This window comes from Leptonotus elevatus, chromosome 3, assembly GCF_054856555.1.
Source record: "Leptonotus elevatus isolate MCC_2025b chromosome 3, RoL_Lele_1.0, whole genome shotgun sequence".
NCBI classification, from domain to species: Eukaryota; Metazoa; Chordata; class Actinopteri; order Syngnathiformes; family Syngnathidae; genus Leptonotus; species Leptonotus elevatus.
Genome location: NC_141241.1, coordinates 28627142 through 28647015, shown reverse-complemented (window position 1 = coordinate 28647015; position 19874 = coordinate 28627142). Strand labels below are relative to the sequence as shown.

General features: G+C 40.9%; 1 protein-coding gene across 10 annotated transcripts in view; it reads right to left on the bottom strand.

Annotated features, from left to right (window-relative positions):
- LOC147178114 (serine/threonine-protein kinase BRSK2-like) overlaps positions 1-19874 on the bottom strand; it is a 172696-nt gene that overhangs the window by 61970 nt on the left and 90852 nt on the right. For all 10 annotated transcript variants that reach the window (XM_086072184.1, XM_086072189.1, XM_086072185.1 and 7 more), the window contains one exon: positions 14174-14259. In XM_086072184.1, coding sequence (XP_085928310.1) covers positions 14174-14259 — 86 coding nt within the window. The remainder of the gene's footprint in view (positions 1-14173; positions 14260-19874) is intronic.

Genomic DNA, 19874 nt, shown 5'->3' with positions numbered 1-19874 from the left:
GATTTACTAGGTTTAACCGGCATCTTCCCCCGCAATCGGAGCCAACACACTACTGTACTCATTGGTGGTGATCAGTTGACAGCTCCGCCCCTCTCTTCACCCGAGTGTCCAAAACATGCGGCCGCAAATCTGATGAGACAACTACAAAGTCGATCATCAAAGGGTGTCCTGGTGCCAAGTGCACATATGGACACACTTATGCTTGAACATGGTGTTTGTTATGGACAATCCGTGACGAGCACAGAAGTCCAATAACAGAACACCACTCGGGTTCTGATCGGGGGCCTGTTCCCCCCAATCACGCCACTCCAGGTCCCACTGTCATTGCCCACGTGAGCAGTCCCCCAGCAGAATGAGGGAGTCCCCAGGGGAAGCGCTCTCCAACACATTCTCCAAGGGCTCCAAAAAAGGTGGGTACTCTGAACTGCTGTTTGGTGCATAGAACCCATCCCCCCCGCCCGAAGACGGAAGGAGGTTACCCTCTTGTCTACCGGGGTAAATCCCAACGTACAGGCGCCAAGCCGGGGGGCAATAAGTATGCCCACACCTGCTCTGCGCCTCTCACAGCGGGCAACTCCAGAGTGGAAGAGAATCCAACCCCTCTTAAGAGGATTGGTACCAGAGCCCAAGCCGTTTGTGAAGGAGAGTTCGACTATATCTAGTCGGAATTTCTCTGCCTCAAACACCAGCTCGGGCTCCTTCCCCGCCAGAGAGGTGACATTCCATGTCCCAAGAGCTAGCTTCTGTAGCTGGGGATCGGACCGCCAAGGTCCCCGCCCTTGGCTGCCGCCCAGCCCACTTTAAACCCGACCCCTTTGTTCCTCCCACTGGTGGTGAGCCCATGGGAAATGATCAACAATATAACAAATGGGGGGGAAATTATATACATATCACTGACATTGGCCTGATACCTTCTATATCCAAATGTTAATAATAATAATAATAATAATAATAAAATGGTTTTATATTTATATGTCCCCCGCCCCCACACACAAATATACAAATGGTCAGTCCTCACATTTTATTTTTACAAATTGACAAATTGCAAAGTAAATGTCCTGCTCTCTTTAAAGGTGGGGTCTTCAGTTTTGTCAGTTTGTGTTTCTAAACACAACCGTTTGTGTTTGTAAACAACCAATTAAAAACTGACTCCTCCCATGGCTCAATCGCCACTCTTCTCATCAACATTGCGCCTACCTTCAGCGACTGCCCCCCTATGTGATTGGGTGGAGGGGTAAACATAGACTTTCCGCCCACAAACATCCCTTCATGGTAAAACACAACAAAATGGCAAAATACAGGCTGGGGTGGTGGTGGATGATGACAAAATCACACATTAACAGAAGCCCAGAGGTGTTGATTGAGAAGGATTACATGTGTATACATCCAGTGTTTAAGAAGTGTTTATTTCTGAGTGAAAACTAAAGACCTCACCTTTAATGAAGCACAAGCGTTTTTCTACTGGTCTCCTGAAAAGTAATGATTAACGTACAAGGATTACACCCGAGGCCAGTGATTTATTAATAGTTAAACGTCTTATTTGTCAATCATTCTGCATCATTGAATTTCATGTCAAATTAATATGATTTCCCCATTGAAGGTACAAAGACAGATTTTATTCTGAAGCACTCAAGACCAAAACGCACAGACTGCTTCTTGGTATGATGACAAACGCCACCCATGGGTACGCAAACCAAGAATCTGAAGAGGAGAACACAGGCCATTCAGCAGAGAAAGTGTTGTGTCCTGGATCCTTGTCCTCAATGTTTGGAAGAAACCCAGCAGCAGCCTAACGCAGACCATATAGCACTATCAGAGATGATCATCTACCTCTCAGAGCCACCCATCTCTCGGCATGCATCACCACTGGAGTATTGGAAAACTAACAAGGAACACTTTCCAGACCTTGCTGGAGTAGTAAGAGCCTACCTGTCTGATTCTTACTATATGCATCAGTCATATACATTGGTTATAATAGTCATTGATTCCGAGTTACGCTCTTCACTCGCGGCTGTTTCAGCCGAGTTGGAAACCATTAAAAGGGAGAATAAAACGCTAAAAGAAACTGTTCTGGATGTCCAATCCCGTAGCAGCGGGAGAATTTAATATTCTCAGGCATATCCGAGAATACCTCTGACAATCCAGAGGTTGAGATAAAAAAAAATCCTCAGGAGACGGTAAATAACATCTCTTTTCACCGGGTACATCGGCTTGGGGCCTGTAGGGGCAACAAACCCCGTCCTATTAACGCCAAGTTTGAGCATTTTAAACAGAAATAATTTGTTAAAAGTAAAGGACGGGAGCTTAAAGGGACCTCATTTGGAATGAATGATCAATTCCCAAGAGAGATTAATGAGCGGCGAAAGGTACTGTTTCCTATAATGAGACAAAATATACAGGAGGGTAAACGGGCTACGATAGCCGTTGATAAGTTATATATCGATGGCCAACTATTCCGGAACCTCAACTCCACTCCCTGGTTCTAATTGGCATTGGTGGAACTAAACTTAGTTTGATTATTAGATGTATACATATACTGTATATGTGGTTATAAAACCTAAAATATGAATACTCATTATGTTTAGGCTACATTATAAATATAATATTAATACACAACTATATCTAAAGTATATCTAAACAAAAAATCTCGCTTAGGTTACCAGTTACTGGTGTATTTTATGCTAATTTTCTTCACTTTCACCTCCCTACCCGTTTTTTCACTGTTATATTTACTTACACGTTACCTCATATTTTACACAAATTACATAAATCACCTAACCACTTTGATTATATCCTATAACATGCCAGTATTGACAAATGGCCGATACAGATATATACACAGGACTGAGTCTATATTGTTTGTATGCATAAATTAGTTCTGGTTTCCTGGAATGTTTGTGGCGCTCGCTCACAGGCAAAAAGAATAAAAACTTTAGACCATCTCTTAAAATTAAAAGCAGATATTTGCCTCCTACAAGAAACCCACCCACCTACAAAAATCTGAAGAAAAATTACTTATTGATAAGAATTTTAGCCAAGCGTACTCTGCCCCTTATAACAGTAGACAAAGAGGAGTCTGTATACTCATACATAAGAATGTATTCTTTACTCTAAATAATACAATAACAGACCCAGAGGGCCGATTCATTATTATTCAGGTGACTATATTTAATAAAATATATACATTTGGTAATTTATATGCCCCTAATAATGATGATCCGGCCTTTTCCACGAATTTTTCTCTCAGCTGTTTGAATTAGCAGCGAACTCTAAAATTATTATTGGAGGAGACTTTAACACAGTCTTAAATCCATTAATAGATCGTTCTAATAATACAACATGTATAAGGCGATTACAATCTACTAAAGTAATAGGGGAATATATGGATGATTTTGGCCTCGTCGACAGCTGGAGACTTAAAAACCCAAATAAGAAGGAATTTACCTTATTTTCCGCTGTGCACCTGTCTTTTTCAAGAATTGATTTTTTTCTTACAAATAACTCTATTGCTGATAAAACTGTTACAAAAATACATCCTATTATTATTAGCGACCATGCACCAGTCTCCCTTTCCCTACAAGTTGATTTTACCTTTAAACCACCACCGACATGGCGTTTTAACATCTCACTGCTAAATGACGCAGAGTTTGACAAAATTATAAGAAGAGAGTGGGCAGACTTTTTGGAAATAAATGACTTCTCCATCTCTTCTCTGGGAAGCTGGGAAGGCGGTAATTAGAGGTAAAATTATATCATATTCATCTTATAAAAAGAAACAGGATCAAAAATTTGAAAAAGATTTGGAAGATAAAATTAAACAACTGACGGATGAGTACGCAATAAATCCAAATAACCAAATATGGACTGACTTACAAAATACAAAAATACAGTTAGACGATATGCTAACTAAAAAGACAGAGTTTATAATACAACAATTGAGATACAACAACTTTGAATATAATAACAAATCAGGTAAATTTCTTGCAAACCAACTTCAACGCAATCGGGAAAAATCTCTTATAACGGCTATTAAAGGGACAACTGGTGAATGCACACAATCACCAGAAGAAATTAATAAAAACATTTATAGCTATTATCACAACCTATACTCAGAAAATAACAAGCCTAACCGAGAGCATATTGAGGCATTCCTCAGTAGCTTAAATATACCTCAGTTAACTACTGAATATAAAGATATGTTAGATGTGCCACTTACTATAAATGAGTTGTACAGTGCTCTAGATAGTATGCCTAATGGCAAAGCACCTGGCCCGGATGGTTATCCGGCTATATTTTTTAAGCACTTCTGGTTAATGCTTGCTCCACTATTCTTAAGAGTTGTAACATAAATTAAAACCAATGGTTACATACGCCCACACATGAATACAGCAGCAATTAAACTTTTATTAAAGCCAGAAAAATACCCCACTCTTCCATCAAGTTACCGTCCGATTTCACTAATTAACACTGATATTAAAATTATCACTAAGGCTTTCACATCTAGACTAGAAACAGTAATCCCGACAATCATTCATAGCGACCAAACAGGCTTTATTAAAGAGCGTCACTCTACTAATAATATTAGGAGGCTCTTTAACCTTATTAGCATATCACAGCGGCATGATAAAAAGGCAGTTATTATATCATTGGATGGAGAAAAAGCTTTTGACAAAGTAAACTGGTCCTTCCTCTTTGCTGTTTTAAATAAATTTGGCTTTGGGAAGTCATTTATTCACTGGGTGTCAGTATTATATGATTCTCCTAAAGCTACAGTTACTACTAATGGGATTATATCTCAGAGTTTTACTCTACAGAGAGGCACAAGACAGGGATGTCCACTGTCCCCTTTATTATTTAGAATATTTATTGAACCGCTTGCATTAGCCATACGCCAGGAAAGAAGGATTCAAGGAATTCACTCTGGGGTAATAGAACATAAAATTAATCTATATGCCGATGATATTTTACTTTATTTAGAAAAGCCTGCTATTTCGTTAGGGGAAGTATTTAACTTAATAACTAAATTCTCACAGTTATCAGATTATTCTATTAACTGGACAAAATCAACACTTCTACCTATTACAGAAAATTCATGGAACCCTGCAAGCTAGGACCCACACTACTCATTTCCTATAGGTAATTTAAAATACTTAAACTTTACTCCACTTCTGGATAGCATTTATAGTGACTTGGAGCGCTGGAATAATCTTCCTATTTCTCGAATAGGACAAATAGCCACTATTAAAATGAAAGTTTTACCCAAAATAAACTATTTTTTCTCAATTATTCCATTTAAACCAACGGCTAACTGGTTCCAGTTGTTGGACTCAGCCGTTACAAAATTTTACTGGAATTTAAAAAAAGCAAACATTAGTCTATCTACTCTTCAGAAAAATTAATCCAAAGGAGGTCTAGAGGCACCAAATTGTATGCACTACTATATAGCTAACCAGCTACAATATATCATTTTATGGGCACAACCCAACAGAGATACTAACTGTTGGCTGGAACGAGAACAGAAGGATTGTAATAACCTCAGACTTCTAGATTTACTCTTTATTACAACATCGATTAAGCGACACAATTGTTTTAAAAACCCAATGATTTCCGCCACCCTGACTGCCTGGTGGAAGGCACTAGAAATTACAAAAGCCCAAGTGGAGCCCTGTGGGCTTTCTCCCCTATGGCATAACCCCGACTTTCAACTTAACAACCAATCGTTTTATTTAGGTGTGTGGGAGCAGAAAAGAATTACACATCTCCACCATCTCTTCTCAGATAATATGTTTATATCATATACATCCTTGCTCCAAAAATACAAAATAAAAAACGGAAAGTTTTTACATTATCTGCAAGTTAAAAGTATGATAAAGAAACAAATTCCAACACTTCGGGGTATGCTCCAACCGCCTGTTTTAGCTAAAGATATTACCAAGCTGTCTCAGACAACAACAGAAAAACTCTCAAAAATATATAAGTTACTTTCATATACATATACATAAAACGTCTTTACTCATCTCGAAATGGGAGACAGACTTGTCTATAGCTCCGGAATCTGACTTTTGGATTCAAGTTTGTGAAAACGTTTTTAAAATGACAAAACACGCAAATTTACAACTTATCCAATATAAAATTATTCATAGAACATATATTACTCAATATATGATGAAGAAAATGGGACTCTCAGACTCCGACATTTGTCTCCAGTGTTTACAAAACACTACAGACACTTATTTTCATGCTTTATGGTTATGCACTCCGGTTATGTATTTCTGGACTAAAGTCTTAGAAAAACTTTCCGCTATCTTGGACTGTAGGATACCTTTATCTCCAAACTTGTGTTTGCTAGTTGACCTAACAACAACTGACTTACCACATAAACAATTTTAATCTACACTTGTAGCCCTTACTATCGCAAAAAAAACAATTCTTGTTAACTGGAAAGATAAACAAACTCATAAATATATCGACCAATGGTCTAACCTCCTCATGAATCACATTATAATGGAAAAAAGATCTGCCTCAAATAAAAACCAAATATCAAAATTTATAGAAACATGGTCTATGTATATAGAATATTTTAACCTAAATCTGGTTACTTAATTCTGCCTGTTAGCGAGAGCCACCGCATCGCGATAACTTACATTGATGTTTCTGTATTTGGCAATTTGTAACTAATGGTTGTGTTTTTATAGTCAGGAACCCAGTTGCTGCCAACAGGATCGAGCAGATTCACCTCCAATGGGCACTAAGGGTTAATATTCGGATTCACTGCATGCCAATGGGTTAATTCTATAGGTGCTGTCCCCCCCTGGCTGGGCGTGGGCGGGTCTGCACCTCTGTTGGCTGCTGGGTGGCGGCTGCGTCTTGGCCGTTCCCTGGGTCTCTTGGGGGGTGCTGCGTTGCGGGGCTCTCCCTGGTGTCCGGGGCGGCGCCGTTCCGGCGCGGTCTGTCGTTTTGGGCCCGGAGACGCGGTTCGGGGCCTGTGGGCCGCCGGGGTGCCCCGTGGTTCCCTCTCCCCTCCTCCTTCCTCCCCTTTGCTGCCTCTCCCTCCTCGCCTCTCCCCGCCCGTCCTCCGCCTCTCTGTCCCTTCTCCCTCGTCACCCTTCCTCCTCCTTTCCCCCTCTCTCTGCGGCCCTGCCGCTGCCCCTTGCCCTTCTTGTCATCTCCTTCCCCCGTCCCTTTCCCCTCCCCTGTCCGACTTCCTTCCCCTCTCCTGGGCCGGGGGCTCCATCCGCGGCCCGGGTCTCGGCGCTCCGGGGGCCGGGAGGGTGGGTGGGTTTGGTGTTTTACCCGCCCTGCTCCGGTGGACCTCCTGGCACCTTGGGCGGCCCCCAGTATCCGGGGGGAGAGCCCTATCGCCCCGCCGGGCTGATCCCATATGCCCGCCGGGGTCCCGGTGGGGTGGGTGGGGGCTGGTCGCTCCTCTTAACTCACTGCACTAGTTTTGCACAATACACTTTGATAGACATATAGGGCACATAACACACTTTGGGGGGGGGGGTGGGTAGGGTGGAAACACCGTCTTCGCCCTACAACTCCCCTCCAATTTTAATGCACCACACAACTGTGTGTGTGGGTGGGGGGATATCGGGTTGGGGTGCCATCGGTTGGGGTAGACCGCAGTATAGAGCAGTGCTGCAGTTCCCTGTCCGTGTCCCCGCCGCGCCGCCCCCCACCCCTATTTTTTTTTTTAATGCACCACATACACTCACTGACATGCCTGGGAGGCGGGTGGATCGGAGCGTGGGGATATCATTTCCCTCTGCTCCGGTTCACCTGCTCCCAATTTTAATGCACCACACACACACACACACACACACACTTGTATATACACTGGGTGGGGTCACATTCAAGGTTTAGGGGTAGAGTTCGCCAGTCGGCGAGCTGGCGGACTCAGTCACGAGCGAGTGCAGGAGCAAGTACAGATGTGTCCTTCCTCGACATATGCGTCCTTGATTAATTTGTTACCTTATATTGTGATGCATGCAAAATTTACATGGCATACTATTTATTTGATTTTTTTGCAATATTAAGTCTGTTGAGACCGCTGATCATTTCAATCTGTTAAAGATTGTGCACTAAAAGCTGGTAAATGTAAGTTTTTCCGTTATTTTTTGACGGAATAGTTGATGTATTGTGCCAGCAAGGGTTTTGTATAGATTTTCTTGAAAAAGTAAATGTTTTGTCTAAAATTAAGATGATCATTTGGTTATTTTTTTTCAGATAATATAGCCAATGGCACTATAATAATAATACATTGAAAAAAAAAATACAGATAATCAATGTGATCAGTATCGGCCGATCTCACTCATGAATGATCGGTATCGATATCGGCAGCATAAAACCTAGAACATCCCTAGAAATAAGGTTAAAAAATAAAGGTATTCAAATTAATGTCATAGCCGTAAAGAACAAGAAGACCATATGTTATGTGAGTCTATAGAGAAAACAGTATGAGGAATACATTTCCCAAATGAAACAGTTATTAATAAGTTTATATAAACTACTGGTACGGTGTATTTGGATTGGAACATACTCACCACTAAATGTACATTTCAGAGCTGTACGTTTTTTTCTGTGTTTAGAATGTTTTATTTTTCACCTCCATTCATTTCTCCCAGAGACAGCAGTGAACTTTAATGGCTGTTCTTGCATTTCCTTTTTTCTACATCCTGATTTATTAGAAGATTAGGAGAGCTGCTCGACCGTTTACCTGTCACAGCTATTTAAATTAGAAATGCTTTTGCATGTGATTTGTGTGTGCAATGTTCGATGGCAAACTGTTTGCATCTCCAACTGTCCCTGTCCTCACAACATTAAGAAAACATCATTTGACAGTGGTGCTTTGATAAATTTATAGAAGAAGGCATTAATCTATGTTAAGGATTTTAAGATAAAGGCAAATTAAGTCTTAATATCACAGTTTTTTTGTACTATAATTACAGTTACAGTTAAAATTTACCACTTCAACATATCCAACTTTTCATGTTGCATGGGCATGACATGTAAACACTGCACTTTTTAAACACTGCATCTATCAATAAATAAATTAAATTTACATATTTAAATAATACAATTTAGCCATCTCCAGTCAGTAAACTCACACATGCTTAAGTGTAGGCAAAGTAAAATTACACCTGCTTATATGAAGTAACATTTTCCGATTTGATTTCAAGCGGTTAAGAAAATGGATGGATGGACGGATGGACGGATTTAAAAAACCACTAGCATTCTGTAGCAATCCTTGAGGGGAGGTCACGGGTTGCGTAGTTTCCCATGTTCTGGACGGGGAGTGAAGGCAAACACAGACTTTTGTTTTGGTAAACTAAGCGCATTTGGAACTGTTGCTTTCTGTCTGGCGTGGTTACCATGGAGGACCAGAAGTGCCAAAATTAAATAAATTAATACATCATTAAATAAAAGTGTCATAAAATAATTAAATGTGTGATTTATTATTTAAATATGGAACTAAAGAAACCAATAATTAAATAAATGTGTCATTTATTCATTAAATTACCAATATATATTATTATATATATATATATAATTATTTCTGTATTTAGTTTATTTTTAGTCGATAATAAATCTTGCATTTTAGTCTTTAATTTAGTCTGACTGTCAACGTTTTAGTGTAGTTTTAGTCAGGACAATCAATTTTACCCAAGTGTATATCTTTTGTCAGCAGATAATGTTGAAAATTGCAGATCTGAAACTATTTGACATAAAATTTTCTCTCATCTTTTTGATGGAAAACAACGTGACACACAATTACAGTATATGAGCTACTATAGCTACATGCTACAAGCTAGTAAATTAGCCAGTTAGTGGTCGGATTAATATTATTGTTGGAATGTTATAGCCGGATTAATGTTACATTATAACTATAATTGACTTTTCTTTTAACCGTTCATCGTGAATCCACCTCCTGTCTGTCCCATGTGTTAATGTACATGTTGCACTCGCTAGCTGCAGATTTGTTAGGGTGTGTGTCACTGTGTCACAATTCAGTGTAACAGTGACAGATTAGCAGAGACAAGATTTTACAAAATCATGTAATTTATGGATGTATGGATGTATGGATGTATATATATATATATATATAATTATTTCTGTATTTATTTATTTCATGGTCCTGTTGCAGTGTTACACAAATTTATTTTAGCTGTCAAACTTGCCCGTCAAAGTTAGTGGGCGGGGCTAAAGCCTGATTCACTCAAATCTTGTCTCATCGACTGCTTCAGCCTGAAATGGTTAGAAACATGGTGGCTACGGTGATGGATTTTCTTGCTGATATAGCATGATCGAGGCTTGTTGTGGAAATACAACATCAAAATAAAAGCGATATTTCTACTATTTCAATAAAGTACCATTTTGACTTGTAGGTGTTTCCATTGAACAGTGATTTGCTTCTGAGGCGTAGTTCTTGTATTGTCCCGCCTCGACTCTTGCGAGACTTCGCAATTCTTGCAGGCGGTCACGTCACGTTACTGACTCCTCATGCAACGTCACCAGAATAAATTGTTTGCGTGTATGGAGCCATAGCAGCCTTGGCTCTAATAGCTAAACCGCTCGGGAAGCAATTCTGACACAAAAGTGAGTGGCCCTGTACTTCCTACTTCCTTTTCTCTGTGACCGGGTGGTCACATGACCACTTTTGTGAAATACTTCAATTTCAACACGTCTCAAAAAGCACCTCATGAGAGCGTAAATCTGAGTCTAATGGAAACGCACCTACTGAGGTGAATAGTGCCACCCAGCCTATCGTGTTTACTAGCTACTCACTTTGCATCAATTCATTATTCTGAAATGGATTTACCATGACTTGGTGAGCAGGGTGACCAATCAGGTGTTGGGAACTGCCCACCAAACTTTGATGGGCGAGTTTGACAGATAATATGAATTCACGAAACACTGCAACACAGTGACCATGAAATCATTTAAACACAATCTGCTTTTTCCTCTGGTCGTTGAATCGGTGGAGGCTGATGTCTGTTGATCTCACTCTGCTTCATCTATCCTTCCTTCCTTTCCTCAGTCTTTCCTTTGGTATCTTGAGGTCTCCCTAATTTGTTGGAATTTAGATATTTCTGGGGTTGGTGAAAGATTCTGGTTGGTAACCCGCTGGGTAATAAGTGATGTCTGGTTGGTGCTGGATTTCACTTTCCTTTATTTTCTTTGATCCTTCCTCGGGTCTCCTGACAACCTCACGACTCTAGCTGGATTGTGAAGTATTCGGTTTAGGTGAACGATATGGGATTTTTAATAGGTTTTAGGTGAATTAATGAGTACACACACGCACGCACACGTGCACACGCACACACCCACCCGCACATACTCACACACATACAAAAAAAGAAAAATTGAAAAAAAAGAAAGAAAAAAAAAGAGAGAGAGCAATGATGATGACATGTCGAATCGGTAAGATTACCGAATGAACAATACTGAGCTCTCTCTCTCTCAAAAAAAACACAAAAAAAACCCCCTCAAATTTATCAGCCGCTGCCGCACACTTGCGTGTACACGTGACACTACGGCAGCCAAAAAGTCATAACTCACAACGGTGAAGTGTTGTTTTAAAACCAAGATCAAACAGATTAAACATGTTAGACACTCGTCTCAAGGTCTCATGAGACAAAACAACTCACCAAAATTACGTGCACTTATGGCGCCAGATCTTAGTTACAGCGGTGACGTTCCTGCCGCCCCTTTGCCCCCCTCAGCTCCATGTCAATGAGCATTTAAATCGCAGTTTTTCACGATTACGTAATCGTGTTTTATCAAACCGCGATTTAATTGCAAATGCTATTAATCGTTCAGCCCTAGTTTACTTGCATGGAATTGTGCAAATTACAGTGTGAGTGTGTCACGTGGTGACTGAGCGAGAGAGAGAGAACAACAAGACAGACAGAAAGAGGGACAGAGAGAGAGATTAACTAGTTTATTTGAAATTTTGTGAGCTGAACTCTTTCCAACTTTCGGTTGTGAAAATTCGGTAGATATTTTTTCACGTTATGCCTGGGGTGGCGGGGGCCGACAGACATTAATTCATCAAGGGGGGTTGCATCATAGTTGGTGTCTGCAGGGCTCTACACTCACTTTTACACTAGCTTTTTCAGTTGGTTGCACCACACAGGATTTTGTCGCACCTTTTTTGGGAGATGCAGCACGAACATATTTGTTGATGTATATAGTTTGCATACCGTAAATTCATATGACGTAAAGATTGAAAGTGACTCAAGATATATTTGCGACAAGCAGTAGCTGGCAAAACAAATTAAAAAAGGCTTTTATTTTATGTGAACATTATTTAGTTCAACACAGAGGGTCCAGCTCTTGTAAGTGAGGCCTTCCAACTGTCTTCCCTTTGGGAAAACCAAAGCTTCACAGCCTGCCTAGCATCATAACCAATCAAATCAGTGTTTCCCAACCAGTAGTATGTGAGCATTTTAATTAACGCCCAGATGACTGTTGAAAATAAAACTGTTATACTATGACTGAATATTATTCTTATTCAGTGTTTGCCTGTTTAAAGGGGACTAATGTAAAGTCACTCCAGTTTTTGGTGGCACGTTTTAAGAATTATATATAAGAAAGGCAGGTTTGTTCTTTATTTTAGAATCATTTATATACCAACCACTACAATGGATGATGTAAGCCTAGTTATTAAATTAGGTAATGTAAACAGAAGTGACTAGATGCACCATTGATTGTAATTAGGTAAAAATAGCAAAGTGATTTCATCCAGTAATTCCTCTTGATATGTCAGCTTTGACAGATTGATAGCCCACGTTGTTGACACATTTTTAACTTTAAGTAACATTACTGTTAATTTTTAACGTTTTAATGCATTGATGGATTTCTTGACCATAACAGCGAGTCAAGTTAGACGACACACCACCACACGCTTCGAGGGTAAATTTCAAAATGTATTATTTGGTAGTATTTGGTAGTCTTTTATTTTGAAGATGGCCTTAGCAGCGCGTAGTGGATAGCTTGACTCATCCTCGCACTTGATCTGAACGCATCACAGTGCAAAGATTCGTTGCACAACTACTTAAAACAGTGGTTCTCAACCACAGTCCTCAAGTACCTCTATCCAGCCTGTTTTCCATTTCTAAACACAGGTGTTTCAAACGATTAGCTAATCAGCAAGCTCTGCATGAAGCCTGATAACGATCCTCAGGTGTGTTGGTTGACATGTAAAACAGGCTGGATAGGGGTACTTGAGGATCGTGGTTGAGAACCAGTGACTTAAAACATGCACTTGTGCCGTGGGACCGGATGATTTATTTATTTACTTTAAGCAGCAAACACTGTAAAGTTGGTCGCATTTGTGGTAAATTGGTCGCAGTATCGAGCCCGGCTGTCTGGTTATCTTTTTCAACAGCCAATCGGTGTGACACTGTGTGGCTGCACTCCTCTCCAGCCTCCAACTGCTTTAGTTGGAAATTTGTGGCAGCTATGATTCAGGAGTGGCAGGGCGCTGCCGCTGAATGAATAGAGCGGAAACGCTGAACTTTCCCAACACTGAAATGTCATCTTTTTACCAGCCTATGTCTTTTCTATTTATATTTTTTCACAAAAGATATTTTACTTTTCTACATTTCAATGCAAACTTTCAAAATTCAGGAAAATTAAAAAATAATTGCTCTTAAAAAGGATGCATTTTAATTATGTTGGAAGTAATATCATCACTATGTCAGTAGCAGAAAAAGAAAAAAACAATACTATTGATGGTTTTAGTACTGAAAAATGTGTTATAATGACAGGCCTAATCTCACCCAATATATCGAGATACGTATCAAATCGTTTTTATGAGAGATGTATACATTTATATAAATCTGTATGTTGTTGCTATGATTTGATTTGGTTTCATTGAATTGAATTAACTAGAATATTTTGGCCTTTGGGGCTATTACACAAGTTACATATTAACAAACATGACAAAAGCTACAACCGTACCAAATTGAATTGAATGGTAATTCCATTGAATCAAACCAAACCGAATTGTTGGAATGTACCATTCTTGAATTGTATCCTTTTCCCATCGGGATACATAACAAATCATCTTTTATTAGAGATGCCCAGCGATAAATACATATATATGTGTATGTATTGTATATGTACTCATACCAGTTTACTAGGGAGAAAAGATGTTATTTATACTTACAGGTATTTCTTGTTTTCGTAGACATCATGCAGCTTTAATACATGAGGATGTTCTATGAGTTTCAGAATGGCTATCTCCCGCTCAACCTGGACAAGACAACAAATAAATGTGTTAGCCAAAGACAATGAAATGACATACACAACTTTCAGTCAGAGAGTCCAACTGAACACACACACACACACACACACAAACTAAGAAAAGAAAACAGACTGAGTGTTGTATGACATAATGACATAATATGAAGCAAATTTTTCTGACTATTTCCTGATAAATGGCTTTCAGTATAGATACCTATAAAAACATAGTTTGTCTGTGTCATGTTTTGGTTTTGTAGGGGTTGGGGTTTTGTTTATTTTGGTTATGTTTGTTGTGTTTGTCTGTGATTGGTGTTTTCCTGAGTTCTTCCCCTGTCTCGTTATGTCTGATCACGTCTACCTGTGTGTCTCTTCCCTTCCCAGTGTGTGTGACCAATCAGTGCCCTCAGCCTATTGTGTTCCTCAGGTGTGTCTCATTAGTGTTAGTGTAATTAGTCTGTTGTGTTTGTCCTGTCTGTGTGGGAGCATTGTTGATGTTGATGTTATGTGTGGGAATCTGTGTTTCTCGTTGCGTCAAGCTAAGCCCTCGTCACAGTTAAGTCGTTTTTGTCTCAGTTAAGTCGTCCACGTCTCAGTCTAGTCGTTCTCACCACAAAGTATTTTTTGTCCTCACCACCAAGTCTTTTTTGTCCTCACCGCCAAGTCTTTTTCGTCCTTACCGCCAAGTCTTTTTCGTTGCCACCGCCAAGCCTTTTTCGTCCTTACCGCTAAGCCTTTTTCGTCCTCAGCGTCAAGCCTTCTTTGTCCTTAGCGCCAAGCTTTCTTCGTATTCAGCGCCAAGCTTTCTTCGTCTTCAGCGCCAAGCTTTCTTCGTCTTCAGCTCCAAGCTTTCTTCGTCTTCAGCGCCAAGCTTTCTTCGTCTTCAGCGCCAAGCCTTCTTCGTCTCAGTCCAGTCATCCACGTCACAGTTTAAGTCATCATCGTCTCAGTCAAGTTGTCCGCGTTCTGCCAAGTTGCCTGCGTTCAGTTTGGCCAGCCTCGTCTTGGCGACACATCCCCTCTCGCCCAGTCCAGTCTTGGCGACCCGTCTAGTCATGTCATGTCCAGTCCTTGTCCACTCACATGTCTCTATTTGTTTTAATAAAGCTCCTCACATAACTCTCCATTCTTGTCTCCCTGCTGTGTCTCACCGCATTTGGGTCCACCCTCTCCCACGCACACCATATCATGACGGTCTGATTTATCAGAGACAAACCGAAGATGTCGTCCTTATTCACATCTTCACCAAAACCATGAGCACACAGTATTGTACCTATAGCAGAGTCTAATTGCACCCTGCATGGTAAACAGTCAATCAGCTCTCTGCCCCTCCAAATTACATGTGATTAACTTACATGTGATTATTATAAACTACAGTATATGTTAATTACTGTGTAGTAATTCATTTTAGAGGAGTCAAAAGGAAGATAGGTTGGAGGGGGCAGTAACATAAATTGTTCCTAACAGTAGAACCATTCAGGGTAAACGCATTTAAGAGAAATCTCACCTTCATGGTACTCACACTGTGGCTTGTACAAAACAGTCATCTTTACTACTACACATTGACATTTCAAAGCATGTTTTCAACTCGTGACTATTCTTACGTTTTTTACTTGAGGAAGCAGGCTGCAACACGAGCGTGCTCAATGAAATTAGCTTGTCACCTTAATTTATTTACATTGTCTTCTAGTTCTAAATGCCCATTTTTGCTTAGCAAGGGAGGGGCAGTAAAGTGGAAAAAGGTCAAAGTGGAAGGAGTGCGGTTTGCACATTGGCCAAGTTGTGCAAATGTTACCTGGCTGAAAGCATGCCCCCCTGTGATATATATATATATATATATATATATATCTGTAACGAATATTGCCCGTCACCCTACATTTTTTTCATTTTATGTGCCTTTTTAAACATTTCCCCCTGGGGAATGTGTGTGCGTGTCTTAACTTTGTGTTTTTAATTCAAAAGGACTCTTTGAGTTTCCCCCCAGCAGGGACTGGACTTCGTTTTATAACCCACAGGAAACGCATATCACAGCTCCGACAGACCTGAAATCCTGTCTGATAAGCAGTCCCCAGACCATCTTTTATGGTCTGGCCTATCCACAGGAATTAGCCATGTGTTTTTTTCTTGGGAAACAATGCCCCGTGGAAGGTGTATGGTACAACAGTGCCCTCCAACGGTCACTATCGATTATCCTCAAGAATCCTGCCGCTCCTAAATAATCTGAAGTCTACATAATTCGGGACATACACGGACTCTATGTACTTGACTGACATCAAGTAACTCCTGTTGTTTATCTTTGTACACAACCTGTATGTCTATCTCAAACGAATGATGTGTGTAATTTCTGTAGCCACCTAAGTTTATCTAATTAGTAAGCTTAGCGGATTCAATAACTTTATGATCGTGGTAATGTTTGAAATGTGTTCAGAATGATAAATGAAGCATCTGGCTTGTCAATTCTGATAAAAAAAAATATCAAATACTATCCCAAAAGCTTGGTCTCAGTCGACCAAAAATGCTTCATACGCACCATGATTAACTAAAGTAGCAACCTCAGATTTTGAATACTTGATAATAGGATTTTTATCGTTTATTTTGCTCCTACAAACAAGCAAAGTCAACGTGGTGCCCCAGAGGTTGCTGAGGAAATTACAACTCCCCTCAGTACCGTCTAAATTTCTCATTAAGCCATTACGGCAAGCCAAATAATCGCTATATATATATATATATATATATATATATATATATATATATATATATATATATATATATATCAAAGTGTATGTTAAGTTTTCGATAGAACCCTCTGGAAGGGTTCCAAGTGGAACCTTCATAAAGGGTTCTAACAGGAACCAAAAAAGGGTTCTCCTAAGAGGACAAATCAGAGAACCTAAAATGGTTATAACAAGCACTTTTCCACTAGTCCGGTTCCACACCAAGTCTGTCTTGCTCAGCACCGGATGTTGGCGTTTCCATGTGACATTTTCGGGGCCGGGCAGCTACAATGGAGTCTCAGAGGTGGTTCAGCAGCGCCGGTCGTCTGGGGACGAGCGGAGCTGTGTCGTGACTCGCCACTGTTATCTGATTGGCCGACAGCAACGCAATGCCATGGCACACGCCCATTTCATACAGTATATACAATAAATATAATAATGTTTTACAACAACGCTGAACTATATTTACAATTTAAAAGGTACTTGTGGATGGATTTGTAATGCTTGTGGGGGGGTTTTAAATCGCGAGTGCACACCACTCGCCTTGTCGTATGTTCCCATTCACTTGAATGAGCCACAGTTAAATGAATGAGGCTGAGCTCTCCATTCAGAAATAGCGCTGACGCCGAGCTTCATAAGCTGGTCGTGAAATCAACATCACAAAATTTCATCCATGGTGGTCCATATGAAATTGTAAATATGGTTCAATGTTGGCACACCATGGCACTCGTGAAATGTTATGGCAGAGCCACACACATTGCAAGTGCCGCCGCGCGCCTGTTCTAATGCAATGGAAGCCGTGTAGTGTCGTTCCGTGGAGTGTGGTGTGGTATCATGCCGTGCGGGGTTAATGGAAAAGCGGTATAAGACTTAAACTTACTCTTGACTTTATTGATCCCTTTGGGATGACTCCCTCTGGGAAATTTACGTTTCCAGCAGCAATAAAAACAGATAGGCATGCAGACAGGAAGAGCAAAAAAATAAAAAATAAATAAAATTTACACACACAAAAACAAAAATTAATCAGTCAATAAATAAGGTTATTAAAGTGCCATTTCTGTGCAGTGTAGTGTACTCTACGCCCCCCCCCCCCCAGTGAGGAGTTATAGAGTACGATGGCATGGTGGACAAAAGAGTTATTTCGTCCGTTGGTCCGACACTTGGGGAGCAGCAGCCTTTTACTGAACAGGCTCCTCTGGATGCTGATGGCAGTGTGCAGAGGGTGGCTGGTATTGTCCATAATACCCAGCAGTTTGTCCAGAGTCCTGATCTCTGCCACCGTCACCAGAGAGTCCAGCTTCATGCCGACCACAGAGCCGGCCCGCCTGATAAGTTTGTCCAGTTGAGAAATGTGCTTCTTCGATGGAGCAGGTAGAGGATGGCATCCTCCACGGCAACACCTGGCTGATACACAAACTGCAGACATTCCAGGGCGTGCGGCACCTAAGGTCTGGGGAGGCTGAGGAAGAGCCGCTCCAACGTCTTCATCAGATGTGAAGTGAGTGCCACTGATTGGAAGGCATTCAGCTCGCTGGGCTGGTTCTTCTTCAGAACAGGAACGATGCAGAATGTCTTCCAGAGTGTTGGCACTCTGCAGGCTGAGGTTGAAGATATGTTGTACTGGTTCCCCCAGTTCTGCAGCGCAGGTCTTCAGTAGTCTAGAGCAGTGGTCCCCAACCTTTTCTGTACCACGGACCGGTTTAATGTCTGACAATATTTTCACGGCCCAATCTAAAGGTTTAGCTGATAAAAACAAAATAAAATGACAAGAAAAAAACTGTGGTATTTTCTCTATAATAATAATGAACGTAAATCTACTGTGTAATCATGTGCAACTTTATTAACGGTGTCCGTAACGTCGCACCAACAACAGAACATCACATGAGCAACATAGTTTCTGCCCCAAAACAATGCAACACATTCTGGTCGCTATGGTAGCGTTTAAACATACCTTCAAAATAAGACACAACACAAAAACAAAGTGCATGAAAATACTCACTAATCACAGCAGCAGTGAATCAGTGGGAGCCCTGAGCTTGTTTTGCTGCAACGAGACGGTCCCATCTTGGGGTTATGGGAGACAATGATACCCGAAGTGTGCTACTTAGGTCCAGTCTGCTCCGTAATTTGGTTTTGGTTGCCGTCACTGCAGAAAACCCAGCTTCACACAGATACGATGTCGGAAATGGCAACAGGGTTTTCAGTGCTGTTGTGGCGATCTCGGGGTATTCTGCCATGACTTTCATCCAGAACAATGGCAGAGTTGATGTCTCATACAGATGTTTAAGGCCCCCGTCGTTTGCGATCTCCAGCAGTTGATCTTCTTCACACATGCTGGATTCACCCGGTTTGTTGACAAATGGGTTGCGGATCCATTCCTTGGCAGTTCGTGGATCTTCTGTGGTTGGGAAGTAGCGCTCAAACTCTTCTGACAGCAACGACAGGTGTTCGTGCACCAGCTGGGAGAACGAAGGCGCAGGCTCATTCTCTCCCAAAATCCCCGTCAGTGTATGAAACATGCCAAATGCGCCTCTCTTCACACGCCGTCCCCACAAATCCAGTTTGGCTTTAAATGCAGCTACTTTATCTGCTAAATTGAATACAGTTGTCATTTTCCCTTGAAGTGACAAGTTCATTGAGGAGGTTGAATATGTCGCACAAGTAAGCCAGTTTTGCGATCCATTCCTCATCACTGAAGTGTGACGCCAGCGGTGACTTTTTTTCAGAGAGAAATCTCTGCAGCGGCTCTCGTAATTCAAATACTCTGGCCAGCGATCTCCCTCGGGACAACCATCTTATCTCCGTGTATAAGAGAAGGCGTTTGTGGTCCGTATCCATCTCTTCACAAAGCTGTTCAAACAGGCGCGAATTAAGGGCGTGTGCTTTAATGTGGTTGATAACTTTAACCACATC